Genomic DNA, 19,708 nt, shown 5'->3' on the forward strand with positions numbered 1-19,708 from the left:
ATGTGACTTTGATTTTATCTTTATTCATGTTTAGTTTTATTGATGCCTGATTGTAAAACTAGATAACCTAAATCACCTGAAACTTCCCATTCATGTGAATTGACATGTTTAAACTGATCTATTGACAGTGTCACACATTATGAAATTATGATAAATACACACCGTTAGACAACATATTTTCTTGTTGTTGTTTAATAATTACTGCACACATTACAAATACTTTCTTTTTTGAATTATTTGGCTTGCCAACTTTTGGGTTAACCTGTAAGCGTTTTGTCACCAACTGTGCTACCAAGCATCACAAGTTAATCACAGTAGCTTGCTAATGTTAGTAACTGAGATGATTACGGCTCTGTAACTTTTGTTCAAGCAACACAGATAGACTTAGCCAAATACTCTAAACCACCAAGTTCTTGCAAGTGAAAACTGTAATACAAGATCAGAATATCCCAGATCGATTGGAACATTTTGTTGAAGTTAAAGCCATGTCTCGAGATCAAAAAGCTCCATGAGGCTGGCCTGGTAAAAACAACTGAACTACTTTGGGATGAATCGGAAACTCTTAAGAGATATACCCAGCTTGTAAAGATGTGGGATGTCCTTCAGGAGGCATACACTATATGGCCAAAAGTTTACGGACATAACACTGATATGTTTTAAATATCTAATTCCAGGCACCTCCCCTTGCTCCACGCTTCTGGGAAGCTTTCCACTAGATTGTGGAGCATGGCTTTGTGGATTTCACTCATTCAGACCGAAAAGCATTAGTGAGATCAGATACTGATATATTTAATTCAATTATTTCAGCATCAGAATGAAATATCAGTGAATTATTAAAATATAGCATAGGTCAGTTGGAGAATGAATTGTTGATTGAACAGGATTAGATGAATGTAGCATAGAGCAGAGATGGCTATCGTAAAAGTTGTAAACTTTGAACTAATGTGTTTTTATCAGATTGTCTGGTACTGTACAGCAGCAGGTGTGCCACACTTCATCAGGGTTCCAGGTTTGTGCATGAGATCTATGATGTAAGTCTGAAGATGAGGGTAAAATCCAGTAGCTCTTGTGGTGGTGGAAGGGAGCAGAACTTCATTCCAGGCACGATTGTAGTGTCCTCTGACCAGACTGCAGCTCAAGCCAATTCTGTCTGCTAAAACCTGTAGTCCAGAGTGTTTTAATGAACTATAAGTAGTGATACTATTGGCTATAATTAACAAGCTTTTCTTTGCCATTGTAAATTTACTTTGCTCTGTCAGATTCTGCATCTGAATGTTAAGCTAAGCAAATGAACTCTTTGGTAATTGCTCTCATTACTAATTGTCTTGTCACTGCAAACCTCATTTAAACCCATGAACTTCATTTCCTAAAATCCTCAGCACCATAGACAAACCCCAATGCCAGTCACATGACTCCTATCTCCATTCACATCTACATTGATAACTAATCTTGTTAAAAATCACACTGATCCTGGACACTCAAACATTCGTCATGAGGTCACTCCTGCTTTCAACCAGTGTTTTTTTTTTTTTTTTTTTACACCTTAGTATCTGTCACTCGTCTGGCCTTGACTCAGTTCTATGTAAGTTTGAGTTTGAGAGTCTAGTGGGTTCTGTTTGCTGTTTAGTGCCTGTTTTCAGTTTTGAGTTTGCATTGCCCTTTTGGATTGCTCGACTTTATAAAAATTGAAACCTACATTGGTGTGATCTGGGAAGAACCTCACCTAATCAATCCCTATAGCAGACAGGTCATAATTTTCTATTTTCAAAAAATTTATAATTAAATGCAGTAGTGAAATTCTTACACGGTTAGTGCTATTACTATGATGAAAGTGGGCAAAGCTAAAAAAATAATTTCTGGTGATCATAAATAAGTAAAATAAGTATTGAACACATCACCATTTTTTCAGTAAATATATTTTTAAAGGTGCTACTGACATGAAAGTTTCACCAGATGTGGGTAACAACCCCTGCAATCCAGACATGCAAAGAAATCAAACCATCGATTAAAACTGTTAAAATTATATTTACTGAAAAAAATGTCCAATACTTATTTTACCTGCTGTATATGTAAATGTTTTATATAGTTGCATTGTTATAAAATTTAAAGACATAATGAATAGATTGTTAAGGGACAGAGGACTGGATCAATACCTTAAAGAGTAAGGCTCTGTGGTAGTAGGTTCCCATTTTGATCTTGCCAATGGGAATGATGTTTGACTGCATCTCAACCTTCAGCTCACTCAGGTGAAGCTCCCAAAGAAAATCATGCTGTTTCTCGATATCTACCGGCCCACCCATTGCATCACACACCAACCTAAGAGGAACATTTACCACACGTCTTATGAATATTAACTGCATATGAATTAAATTCCAACCATGTGAAAACTTTCTATTCTTCAATTCCTAGGAATCTTTAAACTTACTTAGCCAGGGTACTGTACATTTCCACCTCATCATTTAAGGGCAGAACAGATTTGAAGGACTCTTTGATCAGATTGTTCAACTGGGCATCATATGGCAGTGTCCATGGCTTCTCTACTACAGCTTCCTGCTGGGGTTTACGCTCATCCTCGTTTTTCTCATTCTCATCCTCCTGCCACCCTTTGGCTTTTGATTTACTGATAAAAAAGAAAGAATGTGAGTAGTATGTTCGCATTTGATAACTGAATGAAACAAAGAGCCACTAGGAAGCTCCAGATTGTAAATGGCAGATTTTGTGCGTGTTAGTTACTGTGTGCAGTATGTAGCAGCAGTGATGGAGCCGTTATTTTCTTGTGAGACTGGAAGTACATTACTGACACCAATCAGGAGCAAAATGGTATTAAGGTTATGGGTTATTAAAATTCACAGCTATTTCTCTGGACCATGTTCCTGTGGACAGTGCTCAAATGATGTGAACTACTTTTTTGTGCAAGCATTTAATACGGTGTAGTTAGTTAGGTACACAGCTCATAGTACACAGTGTACTTTACTTTCTCGCTATTCAAAATATACAACAGGGTGTGTGTAAATACACTGAGAAGCTGAGGAGGAGCAAAACCTCAAGTATGCTAACGTGCGAGCTTAAACAAAGAGACAAACACTTGCAGTTACACACCTAGTTGTTCTGACACTCCCTTTGCTGCTCATTACAGACGAGATGTGAGCTTCTGTAGGACTCTCCTGCTTCACCTTCTCGTGTGGATCAGCAATTATCCTGAGAAAAAGCACAAAAACCGAGCCTATAAAGTTATAAACGTAATTCTATGTGATTGTTACTTGTAATAATTGTATTACAAAAAAGCACACGGCCACCATGGCACCTGAACAGTGGTGTAAATGTCCTGCTTATTTGGGTAATAAACCTAAAACATGGTTTTTAATTAGATCATCAACAGATGTTTAAATCTACTTCTACATGTATTGCAAACACAATACTACACATAAATTATTAAACAAATTAACTAAGCAAAAAAAAAGAGCATAGATCCATACTTTATGGTGTCTGTTATCATGAAACACAACTTTGAGGTTATAATTGTGCTAGCAGGGCTTTCAAAGATACAAAAAAAATACAATATAAGATTTCATTTTTGGCACACACACACACACAAGATTCTTTGTTTTAAAGAGTTTTATGGCATTTTCTGGATTCTTTTTGAAGTATTGCTTTTTGTTGGAGTCGATATTTCACTGAAACATCTGTAACACATTAGCAGCAGGGATGCTCTAAGGCTCCTTTTCTTCCCCCAAATGCCTTTAAAGGAAAAACTAAAAATAGATAGTGTGAGCATGTGTTGCCCAAATAAAGTAGAAATTACCCAAAATGACAGAAGACCAAACCTGAAGTTCAGATTAACATGTTTGGTATTTAGAGAAAACACAGCATGAAGCCGACCTGAAATGTCTTTATAGACTTAAAATGGCTGAAAAAAAACTTTAAATTGTGAATGCAGCTGCTTATCTATGTGTGATTGTTTGCTTCATATCAAGTTTTATTATGCTGTTGATAAGACCGTGATACATTTTATGGCCAAAGCTTTGTGGACACTGGACCATCTTTTCGACGTCCCACTCCAGATTGCATTTATAGTAACCTCTCTTCAGGGAATCTGTGGGGATTTGCTAATTCAGCATTATTGAGGTCAGGCACTGATGTCAGCAAAGAGGCCTGGGACACATTCTAGTTCATCTCACAGATGTTCAGTAGGCTTGAAATCAGGGCTCTGTGCATGCTACACAAGGTCTTCCATTTCAACCCTGGCTTTTCATTGAGCTCGCTTTGTGCACAGAGGCATTGTCAAGCTGGAGAAGGTTTGGGCCTCTTTGTTCCAGTTAAGGGAAACTGTAATGCTAGACATTGTAGACTACTGTGCGCTTCAAAATTTTCAAAATCTATCTATCTATTAAATAGTAGCCTTACATCTGTCAGAAACTATGACTATGGTATATTTATGCTTTACAGTAGTGAAACTGCTTTGGTCAGACAACCAAGATTTATTAGCCTAAAATGTCATCTACAACTTTACTGTCATTGGACGAAAATTATGGCAGCATTAAATTACTTATAGCTATAATTAATGCTTTCAGACATCTTGCATTTGTAAACTACTATATGTACTAGCAATGCAAGTAACCCACTGTATATGGAAAAATATATTGCCAAGGCATAACTTCTGGTCTTGACATACTCAGCTGGGGGGTTTCCATTAACTGCTATGGTGGCTCGATGCTGGTTGATAACCTGCTTTGCTATATCTTCAAGATCAGGAACCCTCTGACCATCTTTGGTCTATGTGGGGAAATAGAACAGACAGGCATGATGCTGATTACTGCTGCAAAGTTAACACCTGAGATCTTTACTGTAAATATCTGACTTGATTACTCAGGGAAGATTCATTGAATCTGGTTGATTCTTTATTTACCTGTCCTGGATCATAGAATCCGTCAGTAGTGATATCAGTGGGGAAGAGACGTCCTGTAAGGCTGTATTTTACCGAGAGGTTACTATCCAAGAGCCTTTGCAGGGCTAGCTCACTGAACTTATTCTTGCGGCTCATGGAGCAGTTGATCTCCTGGAGGATTTCCAAAGCCCTGCAGTATCAAGCCACGGGCAGTTAAAGGATAAAAAAAGGGAAGAAATAAGACATATTGTAGTAAAGGGTAAAGTAAAAGCTGACATAATTTGCAATAATAATTTTAAGGCAAGATAAAGAGTGCTGAGCTAGATTTTTTATGAATAGTTGAGCTTTACTGCCCTCTGCTGGCTTTTCAAAAACATTACAAATAAAACACAGCCTGCCAAACCCTCCTCTTTCCTGGCAAGTTGCTTCCCTGTGCAGTTGCCAATATTGTCTATGCCTGAGAATGTCACTGCATTTACTTGTTGAAAAATGTAATTTGAGTTGTGTCAGCAACATTAGTTATACACTGCATTGTGCATTGTGTTTTTGTGGTTAATTGTGGCCTAACAGCTGCTTTCATACAAATAGAAAACCCCTGCCACCTGCTTATATATATTTTTTATATTAATGTGATTAATGAATATTGAATATGATCTCACCCTAATCTGCACATTTCTGTGGCTGTTGGCTCATCATTAGCACACACCGACACTGCCCAGCATGCATTTCTGCGAATATCATCATCCTTTGATGTTAGCAGGTTAACCAGTTGGGGCAGACCTCCAACATTTTTTAACTATAACAAAATAAAAATAAATTATAAAAAAAATCCTGCAGTACATACAACTCTCATGTGATATCAGGTCTAATCCTGGTGACAGGAATGTGCGCAAAGGTGGAAGGGTGAATGAGTAATTAAAAAAGAAAAAAACCTTTTTTAGGTATACATGTTATCTAATGTGTATCATTATTTTATATGAATGGATGCTTGTTCATATTTGTATACTACGTTTGTTGTTCTGTGAATTTTCTGCATGGTCTTGTCCCAGATTTCCATTAGAGAGATAATAAAGGATTTGATTGCTTATCATGCTTGTCTTTTTCAATCATTTTGTTAAAAAATCTAATTTGTCATTTGGACCTGAACAGAGTGTGTGTTACAAAAGATCATGCAAGAAAAAGATTTATATTAAAAATATGCATTTCTCGTGTCTCTCTTGTAATTCATTCAGACAAAGCAAAAAACTTCATCAATAATTTCAGTAACTAACAGTATATTCAACTGTTAGAAACTGCATGTCAGCCATTAGGCTACTAAAATGTTCTGTATAGTGATAATGTGTCAATAGAGGCATACCTCAGTCCTTCCCTCTGCATCACAAGCGAGTGCAGCTACAGCCTGAGTGGCGTTGGTGAGTGTGGGTTTATCAGTGGAGTGGAGGGGTTTCAGTAGTGCCTGCATGGCTCCGTGGGAGATTATGCTACAGCGGAGCGCTTCCTGTGAAGCCATGCTGTTCAGAACAGCTGTTGCATGTACTACTGCTGGAGGAGAGCCATTCTGTAGGAGCTGGACAAGAAGCTTGTCTCCTTCTGCTTCATAAACAGCACTGAGAGCAGACAAGAAATGCAGCATTATTATACCTCAGTATTAAAACACTGCAGTCTAATCTTCCTAAAACCCTTTAGTGGGTCCAGGAAGAAAACCCACATGGAACTGTGGGTTTGTCTAATGTCTGTTAGTCACTGGAAAGTTTAGAGAGAAAAAAACTTTATGGGTCCAAAAAAAAAAAAAAACCCTAATATGTTACTGTACACATTTAAATAAAAGCTTTATATGTTAATAGTAGGATAAAAATAAATCTGCACTGAAATTTATTTTACAGTCTAAGGGATTGTGGAGTTTCTCATAAATTGAAACAATAGGTCAATAGGTAGATTTTTTACTCTTTAGCCCTTAGTTCTGTGTCATGTCTTATGTAGGTCTGGAGGAACGTTGTTTCATTTCCCCGTGTACTGCATCAGTTCTATATGGTCCCAATGAAAATGAAAGCCTCTTGACCTGACTGTAGTTGTCAGAAAGATCGTCATGCAGTGCACATCCTAGCAAGCATCAATCACAACCGAAAATGTGTCAAGAGGACTGTTTTTTTTTTTTTTACTTCTCACAGGAAGTGTGTGTATTTGACGCCTCTGTGACATGAGTCATTACTTCACAACATTACTTTCGTAATGTAAAACTAACTGTGTGTTTTGCCTGACAATCCAAGCAGAAGGCCCCATTCAATGACAGGTCTTTTCCACTTGATAATTCAACATGAGTGCAAACTCATACATTCCAGCTGCAGATGTTTATGAATTTGCAGTAGAGAGCTCTTACCGACAACATGTAGTGTTTCTGAACATTCACTCACTATGCATTCAGCCGGTTTCCGTAGGTAAGGCTTGATAAGGCTTCTGCTGCAACCTCTTTTACCTCATTACCCTCACTGTTCAGCAGCTGCACAAGAAGTCTGATCCCATCTGAAACACACACTCAAGGTTTGCTTCATGGCAGTCAACACAACTGCTGGTTACAAATATGAGAACAGACTGCCACTGATAGCTACACTACTACTAAAAGGAATTGCCTCCCAAAACAATTAGACAGCGTTTTAAGTCATAGCTCAATATTTCTTGCAAATCAGTACTTATTTTTGACGAAAACGTCTATAGAATATATCTTATAGAATATATATAGATACATATAGAATATATCTTAGCTTATCCACTACATTTGGGGAATTAGTGAAACTATAAATAAATAAAAGAAAATCTAAATGAATTATGTGAATGATAATGTGAATTATTGTGAATAATACCAAACTGTCTGAAAGTGTCACTGCTGCTCTGGTTCTTGCTCATGGCTGACACTGCCTGGCACGCAGCAGTACGTATGCTGTCATTCTCCTCTGCAAGCAATTCAGTGATGGCCCTTTCAATGTTTTGCTCATGTAGGATCTTTCGATTTTCACCTAGATGATGCAGCACAGCATTTTGATGCAACACTGATAAGGCAACAGGAAGGTAAATGTTCACCAGCAATTTACAGAGAAATCAGAAGTGTCTGCAAAGGTGTTGGGTGATGTGGCAGAAGTATTTCTGAACACATTTCCCAACTCATCTGAGGGTTCTCTTCATTGACTTTACAACTCATCTTGGATTAGCCCTCAAGTACTGTATAAAGTGCAGCTGGTTTGATATAGTAATACAAGTGTTAGTGTTTGTGCTTGCATACTACTCTGTGCTGCTCTGCTGATAGCTTTAACCGCAGTAGCCTGGATATCATGAGCAGTGGGTGTAGTGAGAAATTGCAGCAACTTCTCCAGGCCTCCATTCTCCTGAATCAGCTGCATGGACTCAGTATCCTCCATGCAGTTTGAGATGACTTTCAGAGCTTCCACGTGGAGGTCACTAAACTCCTGCCAGGATTGACAAGGTGATTTATAACATCAGCAAAATAAGAAAAAAAAACCCAACCCAGTCTTTCTTACAGGTCATAGCCATTTTTGTGGTAATATATAAGAAAAGCAATTACACTATTGACATTTGTGGTAGAATGATATGTCAAAAATACTCTATTACTGTACAGGTCAATATTATAGTTTTCAATATATCACAGAATCTGTCTACAGCTTCAGTTTTTCAATGAGAATATTAAATGCCATATTGCACAGCTGTGTGAGAGGGTTCAGTTATTTGGTGAAGGAAACTTCCAGTTTATAAATAATAAAAATAAAATAAAATAAATTTAATTTAATTTAATTACATGTATCCCATAGAAATTTCAGTTAACTTGAATGGAACAGGAAAAAAAAACTAGGAAAATAAGTTTACTTCCTAAACATATATGTACAGTGTATATATGTGTACAGTGTACAGTGTATATATGTGTACAGTATGTGCACATAATATGCTATATTGCCAAAAGTTTTGGGACATCTGCCTTTCCATGCAAAATGAATGTAATATGGAATTGGTCTGCCCTTTGCAGCTATAACAGCTTCAACTCTTCTGGGAAGGTTTTCCACAAGGTTTAGGAGTGGGTTTATCTGAATTTTTTGACCATTGATTCTAGAAGCGCATTTGTGAGGTCAGGCACTGGTGTTGGACGAGAAGGCCTGGCTCACAGTCTCCACTCTAATTCATCCTAAAAGTGTCCTAACGGGTTGTGCAGACCAATCCACACCGAACTCTCTCATCCATGTCTTTATGGACCTTGCTTGGTGCACCGGTGGAACAGGAAGGGGCCATCCCCAAACTGCTAACACAAAGTTGGGAGCATGAAACTGTCCAAAATGTCTTGGTATGCTGAAGTATTAAGAGTTCCTTTCACTAGAACTAATCAGCCAAGCCCAACCCCTGAAAAACAACACCTTTGCTACCTTTGCATTAACAGATCATAGCTATGGTTAAATATATCTGCTTTTCACTAAAGCACTGCATTCTATCCAAAATCACATCAGGACCTGTGTCACCTGATGTTGCACGTATTACAAATGATGCAACACATTCAAGACACAGTAGCTGCAAATAGGCACTCCTATTTTAAATACAGCAACACAAGCTGTGATTATTTTTAAGTACATCATGATTTATGGTTCACGAGCTCACTTTGTTTGTGAGAAACTCCAGGAGTCGAGCAAATCCATGCTGTTCTCTGAATGCTGTGCGACTGTCTCTGTCTTTGCTGGTGCTCTCCAGAGTGCGCAGAGCAAACTGCTGAATGATGGGGAATTCAGAGCTTAGCAGCTCCAGTAGCGGTGGGAGTCCGTTCAATTTATGCACTGCAACCCGACTAGAAAATTCCTAAGGATGCAGAAAACTATTAATTGTTACACATTATAAACATTAATTATACATATAGATATGGATTTTTTAAATTAACATTATATTTTATTTATTTAACATAAATGAATTTAACTCCTTACTGAGAATTTTCATCAAAAGGATGTTGGTCTATGAATGGTTGTGCAAAAACCCTCATATATGATAGAGAAAGGAGAAATATCTTGAAAAGTTCTGCCACCTGTTGTACATTTTGGCAGACGTGGCAAGCAAACTGATTTCCTGCCTTTGCTTACTATTTTTAAAGTCAACATGTGAATAAAATTGCCTATATAATAAATAGTTTCTCTCTCTCTTTCTCTCAATCACATATTAGAACAAGTGCATTAATTTAGTATTACAGCTAGAAATACTGGCCTTGCCGTGCAATTAAACAAATGTAATAACTAATGACAGAATAGAGAATTCCACAATGGTCTAACTACATAATGATGTAAGAGTATAATATGCATATTATAGAGAATAAACATCTCACATAAATTAATGTAAATTATTTCACCATAAATGGGCCATATCGCAGATAGAGCTGGATTCAGTTAGATCTCGCAAATGGGTCAGGGTTAGGGTTAGATTTAAACCAGTTTACCTGTCCATGTATTACAGCGACTGGAACATCATAATTATTTTAAAAATTGCACCGAAATGATACTAATCTCTCTGCTGTACCTGAACAAGATTGTAGATGCATTCAACAGAATTTTTCTTTACATCTGGATCAGGGCTGGACAGTAGATGAAGCAGAGGTTCCAGTCCATCATTATGGAAAATCTGAACCTTACATGTCATGTCCACAGACAGATGTGCCAAAAGCAGAGTGGCAAATTCATGGATAACAACGTCTTCTGGAGTTGATAAATAAGACAGATTTTAGACAGACAGACAGACAGACAGAAAGATAGATAGATAGATAGATAGATAGATAGATAGATAGATAGATAGATAGATAGATAGATAGATAGATAGATAGATAGATAGATAGACAGATAGGAATAAATACAGATAGATAGACATAGAGACAGACAGATAGACAACATACACAACAGAATATAACAGTACCTTCTGGTGCCAGTTTGGTGATGATAGATGGAATAATATTTTGTCTCTTGACCAATCTTTTGACATCATCTGTTTAAATGCATAAAAATCAAACAACGGCCATCGTTACATTATATTATCTTTTTTGTTGGTGTTCAGGTTATTAGTTAATATACACACACTCAGAGCCATTTCTGAACTGACTTACTGTCCGAAACCATGACTCCCAGAGCCGTGAAAGCGTTTCTGCAAACAATTTTACTGTCATGTGTTATAAGGCATGTGAGGGGTTCCACTGCCCCCAAAGCCATCAGAGAGCTCTTGTTCTCATCACCTAGAGCAAACACCAGCAACCCCACAAACAAACACACACACACATAAAGGCCAACACAGAACAGAACAATTTCAGGGAAAGATATTGTAAATGTATGACACTTGCAGACCTTTCTCTGCAAACCTATAAATGGCTTCAAGGGCTTTGACAAGCACTTCTTCCTCAGGAGACTGTAGCATGAGAATCACTGTCGCAGCATTCTTGCTCTCAATAGGCAGAGGTTCAAACTGAATTGATTACAAATAAATATGGTTAAAACATCAACTATTACAATTATTCCAGACAACAATAATAATTTGATAGATAGATAGATAGATAGATAGATAGATAGATAGATAGATAGATAGATAGATAGATAGATAGATAGATAGATAGATAGATAGATAGATAGATAGACAGTAAAATATAGCTCACTGCATGTTTGGGTTGTGGTTCAGCTTCTTTCTTTATTTTTTTCCCCATTCTGTCCTAAAGGCACTGGGTTTTAATGCACCTGGTTCAAGATAATACACAGTGTTTTAACCAGTTGGAATATTTCTTGAACCACCTGGAATTAACTGCATTGAATGACCAATGACAACTCTGTTACCAAATAAATACAGTCTTAGAAGACCAAATTCAAAATATCAAAATATGTTCATTACCTGCAGGAAGTAAGTTAGCTAACAGTTGTCCTTTAGGTCTGTTTGCTTGTATTTATTGCATGGTCGCTAGGAAACGGCGCGCGCATCAGGCTGTAGATGGCACTGTGGTGCCTTTCTGCTATAAGACTATATATGATATAGTATTATCATCTTTATTATTATTATTAACTAATAACATAATAACATTATTAACATTATACAACATTATACAACATTATTAACTACTATTAGATATTATTTTATTTGGAATGTGTTGATGTTGCACCTTTACTGATTATTGTGGGCTTGATTTAATGTGAGTGTTGATTATCCGGTTTATTTGGTTTATTATTTAAACAACCAATTAAAACAAGTGTTACAAATACTGTTTACTTACTGATGTATTAATCTGTGTAATTAAAGTACGTTGTTTGTTACACTAGGTAATGTAGGGGAAGTTGGGGAAGTTAGGTAGATAGACTACAAGTTACATATTGATAAAAAACTATCCAGACTAGACTAGTGTTTACAGATGCATATAAGCAGCATAGTCCTGCTGCGTGTATGCCATTTTATTTCTATTATATTTACATTAAGAACTATTTGGGGCTTCTATCAAAAATCTACACCGCTCAATAAAAATTCAATCCCTGCAAGCCCAAGTTTCTCCACCTGTCCACCATTGTTAACTTGGTTTTGACCTTATTGCATTACTGAGTGAAATCCCAGATTGCAGCTGTTCCTGCCACTTCAATGGGCTTTTTCCTCAGCTGTGCCTAGACCTCACATATAGGCATGTTTTGTTTTCAGGTTTTCCATTGTTTTATATCACATTCATTTAACTGCCTTTTTTCACAGAACAAACACAGTAACTTAAGAGCTCTTTAAACCACAATATATGACTTTTGTTCAACACAGGAAGTTAGAACACACAAAGGTCAGCCAAAAATTTAGCTTATGAAGTAGTTTTCCTTCTCTGAGGTTTATGTTTGTTTAACAGACACTTTTTATCCAAAGCAAGTTACAAAACATGGATACAGGCTGAGCATATTAGTGAAAAGTTGAGTGTGGCTCAGGGAGATTTTTCTCTCTTTTTGTCTCCATCAAAGGACTTTATCAGATAATCTAACTATAGATTAATTTTATCCATTAAGATATATTATTATTATTATTAAATAATGTATTACTATAATATATAATAAACAAAAATACTTATAACATGGGGGTATGTTATAAATACCCTCTAATAACCTATATGATGTGTTTTGCCTTTATAACTGCATATAACCTCGCTCATATCCTCAGAATTGCTTGGAATGTCTCACTAATACACTTGCAGTGCTGCAGAGTAGATTGGTGTCTGTGTATTAAGAACACCTACCAGGGCAGAGGGATTTGCAGCTTCTCTGTTACATAACAATCTGCTTCTTGTTAACTTCAAGAGAGAGAAAAAAAGAGAGTCTGTTGTGGGAACAACTTATAGCTGCCATAACATAAGTGATAACAGAAGCTTCTCAGAATGAGCGAAGCAGAATTTATACATATACCCATGCATACAATACAAACACAAGATCATCATTGTTTGTGGCTGTTATTACAAATGTCTGCTAATGTTATTCTGCAGCTTGAAATAGTTTTGCTTTTATTCTGTTGTTCTGATGCTGTACACCTAATAACTGATGATTCTTTGTACCTTGTTAATTGTCAAAATACGTTGAATGAACCTTGTTCTTGTACAGTGATGCCCATATATCATATCTATCAGGTGTTGTTTTTCAGGGGTTGGGCTTGGCCCCTTAGTTCCAGTGAAAGGAAACTAAGGGGCCAAACCCCTCAGTGCACAAATCAAGGTCCATAAAGGCATGGAAGAGCGAGTTGGGTGTGGCAGAACTTGACTGGTCTACACAGAGTCCTGACCTCAAACTGATCACCTTTGGGATGAGACTGCAAGCCAGGTCTTCTCATCCAACATCACTGCCTGACCTTACAAATGTGCTTCTAGTGGAATGGTCAGTAATTCTCATAAACACACTCCTAAACCTTGTGGAAAGCCTTCAGAAGAGTAGCTTCAAAGTGTAGGCCAACTCCATATTAAATTCATGTGTATGTAAAGGCAGACATCCCAGTTTTGGATTGGCTCAGATTCTCCGCTTTAATTCATCCCAAAGGTGTTCTGTCTGGTTGAGGTGCAGGCCAGTCAAGTTCCTTCACACCAAACTCGCTCATCCATGTCTTTATGGACCATGCTTTTTGTGCACTGTTGTGCAGTCATGTTGGAACAGGAAGAGGCCATCCCAAAACGGTTCCCACAAATTTAAGAGCTTGAAATTGTCCAAAATGTCTTGGTATGCTGAAGCATTAACAGTTCCTTTCACTGGAACAAAGGGGCCAAGCCCAACCCCTGAAAAACAACACCTGAATTCAATGATTTGGAGAGGTGTCCCAAAACTTTTGGCAATATAGTGTATGTTGTTTTAGTTAAATGGGTAAAATGTACGTTTCTTTAATAAAAAAAAAACACAGTTGTAATTGTCGGCATATTGCTGTTGTATACGAGGAATAAAGCTTTTCTTGACGTCCTGCTGATGGAATATAACTGTTGATTATTTTCCTGTAACTGCACGCGCCATCGTGTCTTATTCTTAACTATAGTCTGCTGACAGATGGCAGCGTTTTATAAATATATTTCTACATCGTGCAGGAAAATTAGGTTTTATGGTCACAAAAGAAAATTATCCAAGGGATCCCTAATCCGTTTTGTGTATAATTGTAATGTTATCCTCCTTACAGGATGGTGAATTGATAGAGATGTATCATATTGGAACTGAAAGTCGGGTCGGGACAATCTGGAGATCATAAGCCAACATCTTTATAAAAAAAAAAAAAACCATGAATGAATACTTAACCATAAAGATACCAGAACATCATTCAGTAATTTTTCAGAGGCCCCAATTTCATGTCTGAAACGCCTTTTGCCGCAACGTATCGTAGAAAGTGTGTCAATCTTGGGGAACCTCTTTCGGCCTCCTCCCACCACAAGCTGTGGCTAAAACCCAAATTGTGCTGTATTGGATATAATATGCACTAGATCGGCTGTAGATGTCACTATATAATACCGTTAGTAGTGCACATATACAGTGAGCACAGCGCGGTTTGGGATTCGGCCTGTCAGTGGGCAGAGCAGAGCTGTGCCGGAAACGTTAGCTAACTGTTCAGTTACACGAACAGATTTTTTTTAGCTGCATAACGTCAGATAAATTTTAGGACGCGATTTTTAGGAAATTATTTTTAACCTGCCGTTTGGACTGGATAGACAATCGCCAACGAGAACGCGTTGAGAATAATTTCAGCTGTCGGCTACTTGCTAGCCAGCTTGGCACCCAGTTAGCTTGTCAGCGCTGACTCTTCCTCGGTTATGCTAAGCTACGTGCTAAGAGGATAGCGCCGTCTCGACCGAGTTGCACCACCGTGGCTACCTAACAGCGTTTTAAATGAAAAAGTGCACGCTTCATTTTTGCGTGGCTGCACGTCCTTCTAGCGATATCCTGGGTTTAACTCGTCTTGCGTGAAATTTGCTTGGTTAAGTTTAATTTAATGTAGAAGCTTAGTAGCTAGCCAGGCAGCTAGCTAAACTGTCTCGCTAGTAAGTAGTTATTGGCCCACAGCTGGAGCACGCTTATTGGAAATATAGCTCGCGACTTGTTCGTTATAGCTACCAAGCAGAGTTGACCATAAAAGCGGAATCCAGTATATTATATCGATGAATTACAGTCTCTGCAGCTTACAATTAGGTGTGAAGAGCTGAGATTATCCGAGGTGGTGAGCTGGGTTGGACAGCTATGCCAAGTGCCAATTAACTGAGAGACAGTTAGAAACTCTGAGGCGTTGGTGAAAAAAAAGGACTGGGTGTGAGGTTTAATTTCTTGCTGCACAAAGTGACATGGCTACAGCCAGTAGCATCGCTGCATCGCTGGCAAGTAAAACGAAAACGAAGAAAAAACATTTCGTGGCTCAGAAAGTCAAGCTGTTTCGAGCCAGCGACCCTCTGCTTAGTGTGCTCATGTGGGGAGTCAACCACTCGGTAAGTACCAGAGATGTGTGCTTAATCATCAGGTATTTTCCTGTAATGGATTAATGAGTTGTGGATGTATAATAAAGTTGCTAAGTAGAAGGTGTTGTGGTTGTGATGCTTCCTGTTTTGGACAGTTGATGCTGTTGCGTCGTTCCATGCAACAGGGATACGGTATTTGTTGTGTATGCTGAATGATGCATTAGAGGTGTAACGGTTTGAAATTTCCACGGTATGATAACCTTGTCTAAAATATCGCGGTTTCACGCTGTTATCGTATTAATCACACACACAGAAGATGGTATTGGAGTGTCTTCCCACATCAAATTACAAATAATCCCCTAATTGTTCATCTTTCTGAGGAAAAAAAAAGGAACAGTGTTTTACAAGGAACAATCTCTTATCACATTTTTTTTACTCTATGCTGAGGCAAAGCTGAGCACAAAGGAAAGGAATATCAAGAAAGTGTGACTTTGTTTTTGTTTACTCCTGGTCAGCAATGCCATGTTTTTCTGTGTCTTGACTTGTGTGAGCAGAGGTTGTGATGTAACATGCTTACAACAGGAGCAGATTAAACAGGCTAAAGAGGTTTCTCAATGCAGTCCGTGTCTCCTTAGCGGAAAACGGAGGTTATAGTATGATTTAGGGAACCTGAGCGAGGAGGTTTCACGTTTAGGGAGGCACTAGAGGGATGAGAACCCCATGAAGTAATGAACTTTGATCAGGTTACAATAATGAAAGGGTAAATAATAATAGACGAATGCATTTTAATCTATATTTTGTAAATGCCGGTGCCGTGGTCTTCGGCTGTCCAACATTAGTTTCTTTAGACGGTGCAAGTATTTATTTTTTTTTTTTGCGCCCCAGCAACACGTTCTAGGTGCAGTTTTGATCTGCTGTTCTATTTTCATCCACAGATTAGTTACAAACTAATCAGTATTTTTAGCAAAGAGACCATGAGTAAGTAAGCGTTTGGTTTCCTGTTGAGCCATTTTGGTGCATCATGATAAATGTGGTTTGTAAGCATTATTTAATAAAATAGAGCTGATTAGCATAGTCTCATGCAGCGTACGCTGTTTCACATCTGTTTATCGTAAAAGAAACTTCATCAGTGCCACTGATGTTTGATTTTTTGTCGATCTGCTTTCATTACTGTGTGTGTGTGTTTAAGATCACCTGTGTGAAAGTTGATGTCTATTTCCTTGGCATAGGGGCAGCTGAATTAATGATGAAAAATAATAGTGCTGAGTTTGTAAATAGGTTTTGTTATGTATATCTAAGCTGTTTTATGATTGATCCCACAAACAGTATTCCACAGGGACTAAGAAATTGATAGTTATTTGTTTGTAAATGTAACAAATCATCATTTCCAGATTTGTAAATGCAATAAAAGGAAAATAACATGTCTATAACAAGTTTATAACGCATCACAGGGCTTTCAAAAGAGCGCTTATAATTCTCATTTGTAAATCATTATTCAGCAGTCAACACTACAGATAGATAATATTAAAGTTGCCTTGACTTCAAATGTAGAGTACTGTAAACGCTAGCCATAAAAGCCCTTATATTGTGTCACGTAAAGCGTAGTGCACTATATATATGGAGTAGCAAGGCACGTTGGATTCAGACATAGACTATATTGGCAAAAGTTTTGGGACACCCCTTCAAATCATTGAATTCCGGGCTTGGCCCCTTAGTTCCAGTGAAAGGAACTCTTAATGCTTCAGCACACCAAGACATTTTGGACAATTTCATGCTCTTTGTGGGAACAGTTTGGGGATGAGCGCTTCCTGTTCCAACATGACTGCGCACCAGTGCACAAATCAAGGTCCATAAAGACATGGATGAGCGAGTTTGGTGTGGAGGAACTTGACTGACCTGCACAACCTGATAGAACACCTTTGGGATGAATATGAGAGTGGAGACCAGGCCAAAACTGGGATGTCTCCCTTTACATGCACATGACTGTAATATGAAGTTGACCTGCCCTTTGCAGCTATAACAGCTTCAACTCTTCTGGGAAGGTTTCCACAAGGTTCAGCGGTGTGTTCATGGGAATTTTTGACCATTGCTCTAGAAGTGCATTTGTGAGGTCAGACACTGATGTTGGACAAGAAGGCCTGGCTCACAGTCTCTGTTCTAATTCATCCCAAATGTGTTCTGTCAGGTTGAGGTCAGGACTCTGTGCAGGCCAGTCAAGTTCCTCCACACCAAACTCACTCATCCATGTCTTTATGGATCTTGCTTTGTGCACTGGTGCGCAGTCATGTTGGAACAGGAAGGGGCCATCCCCAAACTGTTCCCCCTGAAATTGTCCAAGATGTCTTGGTATGCCGAAGCTTTAAGAGTTCCTTCCACTGGAACTAAGGGGCCAAGCCAACCCCTGAAAAACAACACTTAAATTCAGTGATTTGGAGGGGTGTCCCAGAACTTTTGACAATGTAGTGTAGCTTTTTTTTTTTTTTTTTTTTTTCCATTTATTGGTCTCAAAGTTAGCTATATTGTTATAGTATATGTCACTTTAAATACTTTAAAGCTGTTGATCTCATTTTACCACAATATCTAGTATAGTGTGTCCATCAGAGTGGATTTTACTATGTGAATACTACTTGCACTATTGTAACAGTATTTAATAGGTTCTTAAAGGGGATGAGGTATTTATTTTGAGGTACAATCAACACCAGAATATTCACCACCCTTGTTAGAGATGGGTTCACAAACTTTATGAATGTTTGTGTTTAATCACCTACTAAATTCAAGTTATATGTAATACTTAAAATCTTTAATCACACTGAAAATATGAGTGCACAAGTCCATATGAGTTCTGACAAGTTCACTGAGCATTCATGTCCTCTTTTGCATTGTAGTTCCAAGCATAAGTGAGTAAGCATTCGGTTTCCTGGAAGGGCATTTTGGTGCATCGTGATAAATGCAGACTGATGGCTTTATTTCTTACCAAAGTGGTGATGAGTAGGGGTTTCCTGTGAGTCATTTAGCACTGGTGATTTGTGTTAGATGGCTCAATGTATAGCCATTGTTTAAGTTTAATATTTTTAAAGTGCACTATATACCGTACGTATTTGTGTATGTGCTTTTTAAAAGGTTTTCTGCTATAAATATTTTTGAATCCTTTTGATATGAATGGGTTCTTCAAGCATCCTAAAGGGTCCTTCAAGCAAAATAAAGTACTTAATAATTAGGCAACTCTGTGAATATATACCATTGTTCATACTTATTAGCATTTACAATTTATTCAACTGCCAGATGCTTATTCCTCCTCTCCGCATCTGATTTTGTTAATAAGAGGGCACTGAATTGTTAGAGTGCTTGTTTATGGATTAAAATAAAACCCTTCATTTTTATACAGCATTTCTGTCTTTTTTGGACAGAACTGAGCTGCACTATAGTTTAGCATTGATGTTACTGGATGTCTTGCAAAGTGGGAGTTTAAGAATTTGGAGAGTTAAATGCCTTATGGAGTAAAGCACAAAGCTTTATTTATCTCTTGAAGACGGCATCGTTTAACACACATTTTTCCACGCTTTCTCGGCATGGATGCTGTAGCTGTTTTCTTGCACCCTCGATGACACTGTGGTGAAAGCATTTTAGTGATCCTGTAGTGCTCTTTCATCGCTTACCTTCTTTAACCCTGATGAATTATACATGCAGTTGTGTGCACTTAGTTGCTATGGGTAAAAACGTCAGACAAATGGGGAAATGTAAATAAATACACGAAGAGGATCAAGCCTGCTGAATTTTGATTATGATTATGCATTATGACACTCCTGTGTTAACATTTTGGTCATTTTGAACATCTTGTGGCTGCAGAGTTTCGCTTCACATCTATTCCTAGCTATTGCTGTTACTACAAGGTTTGC

The 19,708-nt window shown here is 37.9% G+C and overlaps 2 protein-coding genes across 4 annotated transcripts in view; one reads left to right on the forward strand and one right to left on the reverse strand.

Annotated features, from left to right (window-relative positions):
• armc3 (armadillo repeat containing 3) overlaps positions 1-19,708 on the reverse strand; it is a 21,027-nt gene continuing 1,319 nt past the window's right edge. Inside the window, exons 1-20 of one of the 3 annotated variants that reach the window (XM_058376644.1) lie at positions 15,547-15,659; positions 13,143-13,196; positions 11,783-11,908; positions 11,553-11,631; positions 11,248-11,365; positions 11,013-11,138; positions 10,826-10,894; positions 10,436-10,611; positions 9,536-9,730; positions 8,160-8,343; positions 7,744-7,896; positions 7,297-7,405; positions 6,243-6,492; positions 5,545-5,681; positions 4,907-5,075; positions 4,673-4,773; positions 3,100-3,198; positions 2,426-2,620; positions 2,154-2,316; positions 1-1,160 (exon numbers count right to left, since the gene is read on the reverse strand). In XM_058376644.1, the coding sequence (XP_058232627.1) occupies positions 954-1,160; positions 2,154-2,316; positions 2,426-2,620; positions 3,100-3,198; positions 4,673-4,773; positions 4,907-5,075; positions 5,545-5,681; positions 6,243-6,492; positions 7,297-7,405; positions 7,744-7,896; positions 8,160-8,343; positions 9,536-9,730; positions 10,436-10,611; positions 10,826-10,894; positions 11,013-11,138; positions 11,248-11,365; positions 11,553-11,600 (2,499 nt within the window). In that variant the 5' untranslated portion in view covers positions 11,601-11,631; positions 11,783-11,908; positions 13,143-13,196; positions 15,547-15,659 and the 3' untranslated portion in view covers positions 1-953. Of the gene's footprint in view, positions 1,161-2,153; positions 2,317-2,425; positions 2,621-3,099; positions 3,199-4,672; positions 4,774-4,906; positions 5,076-5,544; positions 5,682-6,242; positions 6,493-7,296; positions 7,406-7,743; positions 7,897-8,159; positions 8,344-9,535; positions 9,731-10,435; positions 10,612-10,825; positions 10,895-11,012; positions 11,139-11,247; positions 11,366-11,552; positions 11,632-11,782; positions 11,909-13,142; positions 13,197-15,546; positions 15,660-19,708 lie in introns of those variants that run through there. The other 2 variants (XM_058376645.1, XM_058376646.1) reach the window with 2 other exon arrangements.
• Positions 15,701-19,708, forward strand: part of pip4k2aa (phosphatidylinositol-5-phosphate 4-kinase, type II, alpha a) — a 26,307-nt gene continuing 22,299 nt past the window's right edge. The window contains exon 1 of the mRNA XM_058376650.1: positions 15,701-15,842. Coding sequence (XP_058232633.1) covers positions 15,702-15,842 — 141 coding nt within the window. The 5' untranslated portion in view covers position 15,701. The remainder of the gene's footprint in view (positions 15,843-19,708) is intronic.

This window comes from Hemibagrus wyckioides, linkage group LG23 (assembly GCF_019097595.1).
Source record: "Hemibagrus wyckioides isolate EC202008001 linkage group LG23, SWU_Hwy_1.0, whole genome shotgun sequence".
NCBI lineage: Eukaryota > Metazoa > Chordata > Actinopteri > Siluriformes > Bagridae > Hemibagrus > Hemibagrus wyckioides.